General features: G+C 33.6%; 2 protein-coding genes across 2 annotated transcripts in view; both read right to left on the reverse strand.

The window, feature by feature from the left end:
- LOC141448707 (juvenile hormone esterase-like) overlaps positions 1–14,743 on the reverse strand; it is a 38,978-nt gene extending 24,235 nt beyond the window's left edge. The window contains exons 1-2 of the mRNA XM_074117248.1: positions 13,315–14,743; positions 12,631–12,766 (exon numbers count right to left, since the gene is read on the reverse strand). The gene's annotated coding sequence lies outside the window, so the exon portion shown is untranslated. The remainder of the gene's footprint in view (positions 1–12,630; positions 12,767–13,314) is intronic.
- On the reverse strand, positions 213–13,617 carry LOC141448718 (venom carboxylesterase-6-like). Its single transcript, XM_074117277.1, has 11 exons — positions 13,561–13,617; positions 13,315–13,453; positions 12,631–12,766; positions 7,135–7,264; positions 6,884–7,033; positions 6,079–6,226; positions 3,514–3,699; positions 2,808–3,004; positions 1,242–1,395; positions 589–767; positions 213–230 (listed from the first exon to the last, which is right to left on the reverse strand). Exons 1-11 carry the CDS (start codon positions 13,615–13,617, stop codon positions 213–215), a joined length of 1,494 nt encoding a protein of 497 aa, XP_073973378.1.
- Positions 14,744–14,936: the final 193 nt, after the last annotated feature.

Genomic DNA, 14,936 nt, shown 5'->3' on the forward strand with positions numbered 1-14,936 from the left:
GTGCCTTTTCCCTCCGAGGTACAGATTTAAAAAACTATATTTTTAACATAAATCCAAAAGTAAGTATTAACAGACATTCAAAACATAATAATTTTGATGTTTAACGTTTTTTAAAGAATATTTTATTAGATAATTAAATCATGCCTTGTTTCCATTAGATAGATAATATCACTCATATACTTAGAGCATTCATACCAAGCGTACTCGTGCAACTATCCCGGAATAAAGGCCTGAAAAATCAACAACATTCACCTATTACCGAAGAAAATGTGACTTTAAATGGAAATGAAATGACTAATACATGATCGATTCAAAGAAACTTCTTGATAGCAACTTATTCCAAACAAATTAGCATTTTTTATCAATGTTTATAGACCAGTTCTCGAAAGTCTTACCGAAGAGACAAAACATTAGGAAATACTAAATACAGCTAAATATAGTTTAGATAAAGTATAGGATCATGATCTTTTAAAATTTTAGCCAGCCCTATTTGTTTTACAGAAAGGGAAGGGGTAATAATTAACTGCTTTATACCCATACCCCCTCACAAAAAATATTTTGGATATAAAACAAAATTCTACTACTTACATCAGTTAAATTCTGGAACAAATCCATCGTGATTGGCTGGTCATCGAAATAGTATTCTCTTAACTGTCTCGCTACTTGTTCAGGATTCGACGCAGTAGTATCAAATAACAACGTTCTTGGTACCGCTTGCAGGAAGCATTTATCATATTGAACGAGAGAAGTCGGGTTTGGTACGAACGCTGTTACATTATACATAAGTATAAATTATACATTATACATAATTATATAAGTTATAATTATGAACATATAAAAAAAGCCACTGCAACCCAGGGGGGTAAGAAGGCCTCAAAGCAGTAGAATTTTGAGAGGAGCATGTTTTAGTTTTTGATATATTACTTGGTTTTACTTTAAAGAGGTAATACCTAATATGATTATAATAAATTTTCGAAATTGTGTATTCAACAAAAATATTATTTTTGTGATCTTCTGACTGCTGAATATGTTAAGTTCTTTTTAAAAACAATATTCTAAAATTATTAGTGTGATGTGAGTTTACACAATTCTCAAAAATGAAAACAAAACAAAAAATCGCTGGCTTATAAAACTTTATTGCGATTAGGTCTCACCAGGGAATTCTCGGGAGTGCAATCTTTATGACAAGGAAGTTCATTTTCGTCAAAATAGTGTAACACTAATAAATACTTTTACATTACCTGCAGATCTGAGCAAGCCTGACAAACTGGTGAGGCCAACACTCCATGGAACTGGAGCTGGCTCAGCATTGTGCGGATTAAACGGTAAAAATGGGTTTGATGCATTTTTATCAAAAATTGCAGTAAATACTATAATAGGATCCACCTGAAACACCTGTAAGACAAACAGAAAGTGAAATGAAATTACTTTCACTGAAGAGTAGTGACTTTAGGTAAAATTTGTTGAAGAATAAAAAAATTAATTAATTTGTTTTACAACTACGTTGAAGCGAACACCTGCCTCGCTTTCTCTTCCAAAATGTGGATGAATTTAGTTTTACTGCTTATTGGTCATTTAACTTTTGAACCTAGAAGTGGATGTCAGTAACATCTGTAAGTTACTTAAATCGAGACATCTTTTATTTAGCTTACCAGATAAAAATACCATTGGAAGCGCAAGTCTATAAAATCAGATGAAAGTAAGCTGTTAACGATAACTGCTTTCTAACTAAATAAGTTGCTACGTTTAGATAGTACTGATCTTACTGACGAAGAATTGAAAAAAAGGATTTATTGTGAGCTTCTGCTGACAGAGAGGTTGGGCTGTTTAGTTTAACTTCGGTTGTGAATGAGTCGCGGTTAACCTCTAACTAGTATCAGTTCAGTGAAAAACAGAAGACTTTGCCACTTTTAACCGTCGTGATCTTTAAAGTGTTTTTAATGGAGATTGGATTAGAACATGAGCTATCATGTTTTCCAGGATTGTGTCCATTGAGTTAACGTTTTGTAGGTCTAGTAAAAGTTACCTCTCCTTTTTAAAAGCACCAAGATTTTCACTCATTTTTGCAAATTATCTCCATTTCCTCTAAGCGTTTGAGCTCTTCATCGCGACTAATGGTTACTATGGTTACTAGGCAACAGACAGAACATAAGAAATTGTTATATTCTTCTCCAGTAGCAATCTTTACAGGGTCTATGCGCTGAATTGTTTCTGCGGCAATCATTGACTAGTGGTTACTATGGTTACTAGGCAACAGACAGAACATAAGAAATTGTTATATTCTTCTCCAGTAGCAATCTTTACAGGGTCTATGCGCTGAATTGTTTCTGCGGCAATCATTGCTTATAAGTCGGCAATGGCATTTAGCCTAGTCCAGTCCAGAACCGCGCGCCATTCACAGGTAGATCAGCTGTGAGGAATGTCATTTATTTTCAAGTTAGTACAGTTCATTGAGATGGTCTTTTATTTGCATACTAGTCGTAAACAACTCCCTCCGCAGCTCAAAAGATCCGCAGATGGAGCTGATCCGTAGGTACAGATGTATTTGTTAGAGTGTGTATCGCAAAAGCCCATCCAGATAGAAACTTCCCTGACAGAAATCTATCTTCTCTGAAAACTAGTTACCCGCTACATTTTAGTGTTATTTCCACAGCTGTAAGAAAGAAGAGAGTAGTTTTCGTATTAAGAGAGGAGCCTTCCGCCTAGATTCTGTTAAATTGTTTCTACAAAAGCACGGAATAAGATGTTAATTTTTAACTAAAACGTTGACCAATGAAATTAAATTAGTTAAAAAAGAAATATTTTACCACAAATTTTCGGTACGATTCTGTTAATTCATAAGCATTTTTAGTCCTTAAACAATTCCAGATCGCCAGCGAAGAATCAGTAGGACAATTGAACAGCTCGGCCATTTTTATTGCTCTACTGCGAGCTACTCCTGGCGGTGTGTTAGCCCAGGAGGCGAGTGCTGTACCGGTCAGGCTAATAGCTCCATGGAATAAACCTGCAAAAAGTTATTTTAAAGGGGTAGTATCACAGAAAACTGCTAAAAGGAGAGGGGCGTTTAAATTTTCGGATGGAGGCAAGTTTTGGGTCCGATGAGGCCAGCTTTCTAAAGGCATAACAAACTCTATCTCATTCATTTATGATTCACTAAATTATTACGGAATTTGTAAGATTCTTATCCGATTAATTCTGAGCAAAACCTTCATTTTTTTAAAAAAAAAAATTTTTGTGAAGAAAGTAAATAAATAAAAATAAGAAAAAAAAATTCAGTCATTAAAAAAGAAAATTTGAAATATTTTTTGTTCGCCTAATTATGGGACAATTTGTTTCTTATTTAGGGACAATTTTCTGGCCCTAGATTGAGTATCGAGAAACTTCAAGCCAAAATGCTATATTTCTTTTGGTAATCTATATGGAGTAGTCACGACTTTATAAAAACATAAATAGACACATAATGGCAGATTCATAATGAAATGTAAATAATGCAAAACACTACCAGTCTCGTACCTCGGCTCATCGGCGAGTACATATGATAGTGGACAAAACCAGCTCCGGCAGTGTCACCAAACAGAGTCACTTGGTTGGGATCTCCACCGAAACTGGCAATATTATTCTGTAACCAGACTAGTGCCATAACTTGATCTTTAAGTGCCATATTACCTGGCATAATATCATCTTCCAAGGTGAGGAACCCTAAAACACGTATATTAAAAAAAACTATTAAAGCATCATTCATTTATTTATTCCCAATCTATGGGAAAAGCGCATAATAATGATAGAGACAAAACTAAAATATGTAACATATATTATTACAAAATGAGAAATATGATAAATTGTGTAGGAACCGAGTAAATGTGAATAAATGGTGAATTGTATGTGTATATCACTTGAAAGAAGAATGGAAAACATCTTCAGTATAAGTAGGTTTTAGTCATATTCTAGATAGGCCTAAATATTGAAGAAAATTACATCTAAGAAAGGAACAAATCACTTCAGCTGGTTCAGGCAATCTGGGAAGTTGGATAGATCCTCTAATGTCACTACTCAGATCAGTATACGTCGGACCTAATTTAAATTTAAAAAGCTTGAGGAACTTATGGATTTGATAAAGGCCGAACATTCATTCATATTATAGTGTGACAAATAAATGAACTCCTTATTGACAGTAGTATTGAAGAAAGTAACCAGCAACACTTAAGTACAAAATTAGTACTTTAATTGAAAGTACTCAAGGATTTTCCTAAAAGGAACTCCTCATCAACAACCAAGTCTCGAGCAACAAACCCTCTTTTCGCAGTATTAAAATTTATTAAAGTACCTGGATATCACCTGAAACTGCTAACTAGATCGGTCTTCTAATAAGCTCAAGACATACATATTATGTTTTGTAGATTAAGATTTTTCAGAGGTGCACCATCGATACTGATCACTAGTCCTTTACAGCCCCAATTCGAGCTAGAATTGCCAATTCACGAATGTTGAGGGGTGAGACATACTATCATAATGACAAAGCAGGAAACACTTTTTCATATGCGATTTCATGCAAGGTAAGAAAGCTCAAGCAAAAGCTCTGTTGTAAAAAAAAAGATTTTTACAAACATCTTTTTAATGATATTGGTTCGCAGTCTTGTTTTCTTTTCGGTTTTAAGAGTAAGAAAGTTGGGAAGCCATTAAAAAATGTGTTAATCGTTTATCCCTTTACAATAATTATAAAAAATGTGTTTTTAAAAACAGAGTAATGTATCCACTTATCTTCTAGATTACAGAAGTATGGTACAATAGCCTACATCATTAGAATTTGAAGGAAATATTGTTTTACTTTTTACAACAATAATTAAATTTTGCTCAAAAGCCCATTACACGTCTTGGAAGGCCCAACATAAGCTTTTTGATTCAATAATTAGGTCCATTTTACTGTATTGTTGCGAATTCTGGGCTTTGAAGAACGCAGACGACATTGAAGTAGTGCAGTATATCGGCCCTCGGTTGGCCCAGGAGGACTACCTAATTTATATCTTGCGCTAGGAGATAACAAACTTCCAACTAAAATTAAATGTCTTGAAGTCTGCTCTTAATTGTTGAGTTAAACTCCTAAAAATGAGCAACAACAGACTGCTAAGAATCTGTTTTGATAGACTGTTGTTTCTAGGAAGCCAAGGCTGAGATATAAAATACTATTGGGCGAGCCAACTGAAACAGTTGATTTCTAAGTTGGCCTAAAACTTTCTTTGGCAATCCCCAGATGTGGACCAAATTATCAGTCTAAAAAAATAAATTTTAAAGAACTATGAAACTAATATGATTGAACTGGATGTGGTCAGTTTGCGAAATACATTCTGCACTAACCTTTACTAATCCAACTTTTATAAAAAGAACTGCCCTTCCAAATAATTAAAATTATTAGCCAGCTTCAGGTAGTTTCAATAGACGAGTGTGCTATTTATTTCAAAAAACTAAATACTTTGTAAATTTCAAAGAGAAATGCAAATACTATAATTTAGTCGAGACAGAAACGCTAACACATACATTTTTTATTTGCCCAGCTTACCATTTGTATAGAGTACAGTACCTGAGTGGTTGTCATAATGATTTAAACTTACTTTTGAATGATTTGAATAAAAAACAGACATGGAATATTTACTACTTTATCACCTTTGTAATTAAATTTAGGGTGCTACTTTCTTAAGATCGCTGAAGTCATATGCTGTAACTATAACTTGAAGGGACTTAGTATGTAAGTTTTACTTCATTCTAATAGTTTTTTGTTAAGTTTAATTAAGCTAATGTCTAAATTAATTTTAAGTTTATTTTTTATTTGTTCTTTTTCAGAGGTATTATAAAACACTAAGTTTTTTGTTACTTTCATTATAATAGTATCTAGTTCAGTTGTCTTTTCCTTTTGAATAATTATATAATGTAATTAGTCTGCACATTGCAGGTCTTACTCCCACGCTTCATGTATATCTATGTATGAAACAGTCAATAAATAAATAAATAAATAATTAACTCTTGCTCTTTTTGCTACAGTTACATAATACTCCTTAAACATAAATGTCAGAAAAAAATACGTACCAAGTACACCAATTCTGAAGTTTGGCATCACCACTACAATATCATAGTTTAGGAGAAATTCTGGTGATTTATCAATTTCACCAGAACCTGACATCAATTCGCCACCATGTATGTACACCACAACTGGCAACAATTTTGTTGGTTTTAACTAGAGGAAAAAATGTATAAATTCAACAATTTTTCGTAAGATTAATTTCATTTTTTTATGTTAAAATGTTATACATTATAACTGAACTCTGTTTTTACACTACTGGCCAAATTTAGAACATAAAATAAAAAATATCTGGCAATACTTCGTCAAATGACATTTCAAATCTATCGACTAATGCGTTTTGTTTTGATCTAAACACACTATAAGCTCGCAGTAAAACTACTTAACAGCAAATGTAGAAGTATCTTAAGCTTTCTTATGAACTTTTGAACCTTTCAAGTTCATTCATTGAAAATCACTCTGAACGGCAATCTGGACTTCGTTTCCCAAATGATAGCTTTAGAGAGGTCGACAAACACTGTAGAACCATCACAAAATTCGATCACAATAAGAGAAACTAGGTTGCTAATCTGGTTTACTGCAGGATAGGAAGATCCATTACAGGATACAACCCTAGAATCTGTAGGAAGGCTTTGACAGAATAAAAAGAAAATGCCTCTTATTTCATGCTATCGCCAGTTTGCAATCAGATATCGTTCGCATACTGAGACGGAGACGATCCAGAACAAAAACATATTGATCCGAACGCCTGCCGACTGGTTCTTAACTTTTCAATGGAACCTAAACAGCTATTTATTTCTTTGCAATACTTACATTAGGACTGTAAACCGAGAGGTAGAGACAGTCTTCATTGCCCATCTTGGTAGTGCTTACAGGAGGATAAATGATTGGTATCTGAACACAGACGCTTCCAAAATTATATGCTTCTCTCACACCTGGCCACGCTTCTGAGGGCTGAGGATCCTGAAACAGAAGATATTGGTTTAACCTTAAATATGTTACGTCGTGTTTACAATTAAAATATATAGTAAACTAGAATTGGAAAAAGTTAAATTAACATTTACCTGAAATCGAAGTTCACCAAGAGGTGGTTTTGCAAAAGGAATACCATGGAATGCTGCAACAATTCTACCGTTTCCAGTAGTAAATTCTAATCCAATTAACGTTCCACAAGTTGTGTTCACGATTAACTGGCTGCATTGTGCAAATTGTAAAAGTAAACTCAATTCAATAATTAAGATCAATAAATTCATTTATAAGGTTTTAATGTGCTGCTAGAAAGAACTATTTATGGCTACTATTATTTCAAGGCGAATGTTTAGCTTACAAATGGTGGAGGGGCATTCTTTCAGCGAATTTATAACGAATTGCAAACCAGGAAAGTTTGTCTCAGGAATATCTTACAAGATTTCAAAAGTGACATATTTGTTTAACTCCTTAAATGAACCATATTAATTAGTGATAGCAGTTTGTTAAAGTAAAATATTGATAGCAAACATTTATTTCTGATACAACGTGAACCTTTTCTAGCGCATATTCCTATCCTAATTAAAATATATTGTTAATTAGCGGATGTTTACTTTAAAGTTAAGTACAATGAACTCAAATTCAAAGCGATCCATATTATGCTCAAACTGAGTTTTTGTAACTCAACCAACCCACATAGCCACGCCCTGAAGAGGACAATATGTTTGTTGAAACGTTGGGTTTTTTATTTGACCGATTCCTCGCCAATCTTAAATCCTAAGTTTAACAATTTACGGTCACGAAACATATATATTCACAAATATTAATAGTATTTGTCATAGAAATGATTAGCAATAAAGAATTAACCAATCACAATGGCGTACTGTATGTGTGAATGTAGGGGGTCTGTTGGGCTAATAGAATTCTGGAATTCTAGTTTCAGTGAGAACCTGCTTTTGCACTTACCATTGTTTTATCAAAAATACTATATAATATATCAAGCTGTAAGACGTTCGTTGAACAAGGAAAGTAAAGGGTCCCGAAATCCTTATTCCGATGAATATTGTTTCTTTCTTGGGATGTTACTCATAGGTAAAGAAAAATATCACATTATAATAGGAAGGAAAGGGAACTGTGAGATAAATATTTCCTCCCCTGAGTACAGAGTGTAATAAATTTCTCCTTCGAAATTCGGAATGTGGGGAATATTTTGAGCAACCCTATGAAAGTAAGGGGAAGAGCGATTATCAGCATATTAAAAATTAATATTTATTTTAATAATCCTCAATTGAGAGGGGAGAGAAAGTTTCATCTTCCCTCCATTGCATTGGCTACTGACTACGACCGCCGGTTGGTGCAATTTTGTTGGCACGCAATTTACATACTTCGCACATGTTGCTCATGAAAATTATTAAATTAAAAACAAAGTTAGGGTTGAACTTTAGAAACTTTTCCGGACAGTTTGGTTTACGGTTTTGAATTAAAGGAGGTTTATTAAGGGTATTGTCAGGAAAGGGGGTTTGGGGGCTGTTTTAAGAGCAAGTCTCACAGAGAGAAATCCATCAGTCTGCGCTAATATACCGGGAAGAATTCGTAAGTTTTACCAAAGTCAGTTTTCTTTTACAGTTTTCACCATTTGGAGAATCTAGAAGCGGAGTTGAAATTTTGGTGCAAAGTAAGGAAGGGGAAGAAATACAGAAGCGAAGAACTAAAAGACCATGAGGTCTGCCACGTGTTAAAGGATACCGAATCTTTCTTTTCTGTGACGAAAGATTTGTTTAAAAGCTCTGCTGAAGGCCGTTCACCCAGCCAGTTTGCAAAGGATTGTAACATGCTAAGAAACACTATGGCACAGGACCAGTCAAACATACTGGAAGCTATGGTTAAAAGTAGAAAAGTTGTCACATTATTCAATCTTATTTGTCCTAGAATGCATGAACCCAAGAACTTTTCTAACCAATAATAATTATTGGTTTGAAAAGTTCTTGGGTTAATAATAATTATTATTATGAATCCTTTTTCTTCTTATTGATTCTTACTTCTTTATTCTGGCTGCTCTCTTTTCTTTAAGCACTATATAATTTTTAGATGCCTTGCTCCTAGTCTGGAAGCTGGCAAAACCCATGCTTATTTTATAACACTATAGTTAATATTCCACATAAATAAGACTAAATAACTAAATGAATAATTAAAACAATATAAATTCTTATCTTCAAAGGTCTTTTTTCCTCTTTTTTTTTTTAACGCTTACAAATTATTCAATCAATTTACGAATCCATAGTTCGGTGAACTTTTTGGGACATTTTGCTTTTTAACTATGGTGAACCACTGAGGGAGAATTACACAAACACACAGACCAATTTGAGAAAATAAAGTTTTCAAACAACACTTTGCAAAGAACCTGAAAATGGATATTTCCAGTCAAAACTTGGAATGGAAAATCTGCAGCATTACAGTAACTGATTACCTTCTCATACTAACAGTAGTAAGACAAATTAAAGTGATGTTGAAGAAGAGTAATACTTACCGAACCTTCTAAATATGGAAAGTTATATGCTTGAAGTTCTATGTAGAAAGCATATTAAATACCAGAAATTGTGAAGTTGACAGAGCCGCTATGAGAGTAGTTTCTGAAGGTATTTCGTTTCGGGAAGTTCCAGTATCGCACTCTTGCTATCATGTACTCATACTGAAGTTTACATACTTCGCACATGTTGCTCATGAAAATTATTAAATTAAAAAAATAGTTACGGTTGAACTTTAGAAACTTTTCCGAAGCATTAGGTTCAATTAGGTTCGATTGAAGTTCTATGTAGAAAGCATATATTTACCGGAAGTGCGTAAGATGACAGAGCCGCTATGAGAGCAGTTTCTGAAGGTATTTCGTTTCGGAAGTTCCAGTATCGCACTCTTGCTATCATGTACTCATATATTCGATTATAAAAATAGAACTTGTTTAAAATATTCCTTATTTTAAGACAACCTACTTTAAAAATTGACTACTGGCCCATCTAAAAGAGTTTTCAATGAATTAAACAACTTGATAACTAACACTGTTGAGTGCTCGTGAACATGTTTTCTTGCAAAACAAACGTAATTTCTCGTACGAAGATAAAAGTAATCCTGGAAAATGATATACCGTTTGAAAGCCCATTAACCAAGGAAACTTTTGTAAAAAATGCCAGCCCCTTAGGTCTGATAATGATCACATAAGAGCCTAATGAGTTTTCTTAAAAGTTTCGATTACTTTTATTTTTCCAGTATTCGGAGGAAGATTGAGGCTGTTTGGAGAATAACTTATGCTTCGAAATGGTATCAATTTTTAGAAAATTTATCTTTCTTTCTAACCGTGTCATCAGAATCGAATTCGGACTAAAACTTTCTGAGTAATAACATTTTTATTGGAAAAAAAGTAATGATTTTAGAAAAAAAAATTAAAGTGACATCACTCAAAAACAGTGTTAACATAAATATGAAGGTGGCCAATACGTCATTGAACTCCACTTTAGATGTATTACTTACTGGTTCACCCTGTATATATACGTATATATAAAGACGTTAAGTTATGGAGAAGATATTGCTGACATCAGGATTCACACAGCAGCCGTGAGAACATCCTTTGTTATAAAAGTCGCCCACAACATAAAAATATAAAAGAGATTGCAGCCACATACCGGCGCTCCACACCTCCACTCTATACTTACACCAGGTTATTTCCGGCGATTTCCCGGTCGTATTTAGTACCTTTAGAGTCTGGAATATTGTTTTGATCTTAATGTAGTCCGAGATAGATATGGGGCATTCAATGTCTGGAGGTATTGGAAAAAAGTCAAATTGGTTTTTTTAAATCTCTGTTAAAACTTCCCATTACCACCCCAAGCGCATACGTTAGATTAGAAGTGGGGCGGGTTCAGCTTAAGTATAAAATATTTAAAAAAATGCTGAATTGGTGGGCCAAACTATTGTCAATGTCGATGGATAGGATCCCCAAGTTATGTTATTTGCGTTTATTAGATTTTGTAAATGACTGTAATATACCCTTTAACTGGGTTTCCGAGCTTAGAAACTGCTTTTATTTGTTGGGTGCTGACAATTTTTGGTCGGAACAGAATCCTGCTCTTTTTAAGAAATATAAAAGCGACATTTTGTCTAGAATGAGAAACCATTTGGTCAGTACAGACATTGAATTTGTGTTGAATTCCTCTTATAATCCATGGTACAGGAATCTTTCTTCCTTTGGTTTACCTGAGAATTATTTGGCATTAAAATGTCACATAAATAAAATCAGACTAATTAGCCAGATCAGGTTAGCGTATAAGAGGCACTCTCGAGTTATTTGTGGTAAAATGTGGTTTCTTTTCCACTGTACGGGTCTATCTGCGCTCAGATCAAAATATATTTCTAAGAATATATTACATGTAACTGAGGCAGAAAATTTAATAAATCTGGTATCCTCTGTCACTCTGAATGAAATGAATAATATATATCTTTTTGTTATGAGCAGCCTGAAATGTAAACTATATAATAGTGTATGATTTTTATTTTTTGAAGTTTTGATATGTATCTGTAAAATATTACTTACTTCATTATTAATATAAATCCATATATATGTACATAACTTTCACTTAATTATTATTATTTTTTCTTTTTTTTTTTTCTTTTGACGCGAATTTATAATTAGATAATTTTTTAGTTCTGTATGCTTTGTATTTTTGTTTTTTTTTGTATTTTTTTTTGTATTTTATTTATTATTATTATTTTTCTGTGCGAACTTAAACACAACTCCTTGCTTATGAGTTGTCTTGTAAAAGCAATAAAGATTATTATTATATTAATGTAGTCCGAGATATTATTGTAATTTAAATAAAGTTGTTTTTAAAAATAGTTTTTTCCCCCCAAAAAACCTAATAATATGTATAAGATAAATATAAACAAAGGAGCATGCCACCACTGATAATAAATTAAAAGCGATGTTTATAGCAGGTGCTCCTCCTTCCAATCTAAATGTCGATGAGAGGTGAAACTAAGCCGCCTCCAATCGACTTTCATTTGCATTTGGAAAATATCCTCCATAATCGTACATTAACGATCAATTTTAGAACCATCCCACTTTCACAAAAATTCCTGCTCAAAGAGATAAATTAGACACACGATACAAAATTAACACTAATTTGAAGGCAAGTAAATCCCCATTAAAAATGCGTACTACCGAATGAAGTCGATATGATCCCAGTAATTGGCGCATTACAAATAAAATAAAACAAAAACATGTAAAGCAGAAAAAAAAAATCAGATCAAAACATGCACGATATATTTTGCATGATTGCTTTTACAAAATCAACTTCATCCGTCCACTTTATCTCTAGAATTAAGTTGTGACCAAAATTGAACTCTCTCTGGTAAAAGCTTTTTCTTAATAGTTAGTTCACTGTTTCCAATATAGAAGTAGTTTTGCTGCTCTTCATCCCACTGAGGCCAATTAATAGGAGATCCCGGAGGAGTCGGTTCTCTATACGACAAAAGAACGTACAATAAATAAACACAAAGAGAATTGTAACACAAAATATATAACTCCAAGTTTAAAAAGTGTATACCCAAAAGTTGCGACGTTGTAAAGTAATGTAGAATCTAAATTCAGTATATTTAAATCTTCACGTGATGTGGGTGGTGGAATTTCAAATGGATTCTTGATGTGCCAATTATAAATAGGTTCATCAAAACATGAGGCACCTGTAAGGTGATAATAAGTTATTAACATTAACAATTAAGATAATAACGGTTAATTTATTAAAGAACGTTAACAACGGATGTTACTGTGATCACCGTGGAATCCTAGAGACTAAATCAGCGAACTCCGTAAATGCCTTCGCATTCTTAATATAATTTGTTAGTTTTTTTATGAAATTAGTAGTAATCTTCTCGCTGATTCAATTGATTTTAGTTTGAAAAATGCATTAATTGAAAATATTTATTATCAGTGATTTTGTCTGCTAAAACTATAAAAATCTAGAAGGTGAACGAACATTCAGTGATGCAATAACGAATCATTCAGATAAAACGAAAGTATGACATTTCACTTTTTTGAATATACGACGTATAAACAATAATTTGAATACCTCCAGTTTATGAAGAAACTGGCCACGGATCTTGAATAATCGATTAAAAAAAAAAGCTATTAAGAATAAAATTTGAAATGCTAAGTATTAGAGAAGTAAGAGTTCATAATTACTCTATTAAATTGTCTTTTACATTACTGCAGCCGATTAGATCATTCTTACCTGTCAAAACTCTTTTGCCAGCCAATATCTCTTGTATACTGTGCTCACCAAGGTAATCGAAATAATACAAATAATGTGGGCCTTTGTGCTTGCGCAAGGATTCAATTATTGGCCAAAGAACGTAGCAATCAGTAAACACCTAAGAAATATGAGAATTATTTTAACTCTTATTATAATTTTATAATTTTTTTTTTTTTTTTTTTTTATTATCCTTTCAATGAAATTTACACCTGTACCTACAGGTACAATAGGTAAATGCGATGAATGTATGTCAATAGCGTGGCATACGTGAATGACGGTCATCCATTGATGGCCGCCGTTAGTCACCCAGTTGGTCACGGGGCCAACGGCGCCTCAGCCGTCTTCGAGGATTGGAGGGTAGCGTAGTTGTAGACAGGTTTGCAGCTAAAGGGTTGGGATGCAGTGAGAGTTTTTGGTGAAAATTTTTGTATCGAATTTTGGCAAGTTCGGAGATAAGTGGAATTTGGAGATCTGTATGTATAGTGTGGTTGCTTACATAGAATGGAGCGTCTAGTATGCGGCGGAGAATTTTGGATTGCAGTGTTTGTAGTCTATTGAGGTTGGATTTTTTAGCTGTACCGTAAAGTTCGAGTCCGTAAGTCCATATTGGTGTGAGAAGGGCTGTATAGAGTCGTCGTTTGTTCTGTAGTGAGAGTTTTGAGCGTTTGTCGAGTAGCCTGGCTAGAAGTTTGTATCGTTTGTTTAGTTCGGTACGTTTAAGTCTCGTATGGGGGTTCCAGGTAAGTCTCTTGTCTAGGTACATTCCAAGGTACCGCACATGGTCGGCTGGTGGGATAGGTGTGTGATGTAAGAAGACAGGTGGCGGAGTTTGACGTTTGAGTGTGAAGACTATTCAAATTCAAAAAAGAATGGATAAAAAAATCAGTTCCAAACCTTACGTCAGTTAAATTTCTGAACAATGACATCGTGATTGGCTGATGATCAAAATAGAATCTTCTCACCTGCTCAGCTACACGTGTAGTAATATCTTACAAGATTTCAAATGTGACATATTTGTTTAACACTTTAAATAAACCATATTAATTAGTGATAGCAGTTAAAGTAAAATATTGATAGCAAATATTTATTACTGATACAATGTGAACCTTTTCTAGCACATATTCCTATCCTAATTAAAATATATTGTTAATTAGCGGACGTTTACTTCAATGTTAAGTACAATGAACTCAAATTAAAATCAATCCATATTACGTTTATTTGAGCACAGCCAGCTGCCAGGTTTGGAGGTTTTTATTGATCTCAATCTTGATTGATGCATTACTCAGTTGTATCTGTGTTGGGGTAATAGAATTCTGGAATATGTGTTTTCAGCGAGAACCTCTTTTTGCACTAACTAGTGTTTTATGGAAAATACTTTATAATACATCGCACAGTGAGCTGTAAGACGTTCGTTGAAAAAGAAAAGTAAAGGGTAGAATTAATCGTTATTCCGATGTATTTTGTTTCTTTCTTGGAATGTTACTCATTGGTAAAGAAAAATATCACATTATAATAGGAAGGAAAGGGAACTGTGGGAGTCCTCCCCCGAGAATAGAGTGCAACAAATTTCTCCTTCGAAATTCGGAATGTGGGGGATATTT

This window comes from Rhodnius prolixus, unplaced genomic scaffold (assembly GCF_049639745.1).
Source record: "Rhodnius prolixus isolate KJV_2025 unplaced genomic scaffold, Rpr scaffold_1, whole genome shotgun sequence".
Classification (NCBI taxonomy): Eukaryota; Metazoa; Arthropoda; class Insecta; order Hemiptera; family Reduviidae; genus Rhodnius; species Rhodnius prolixus.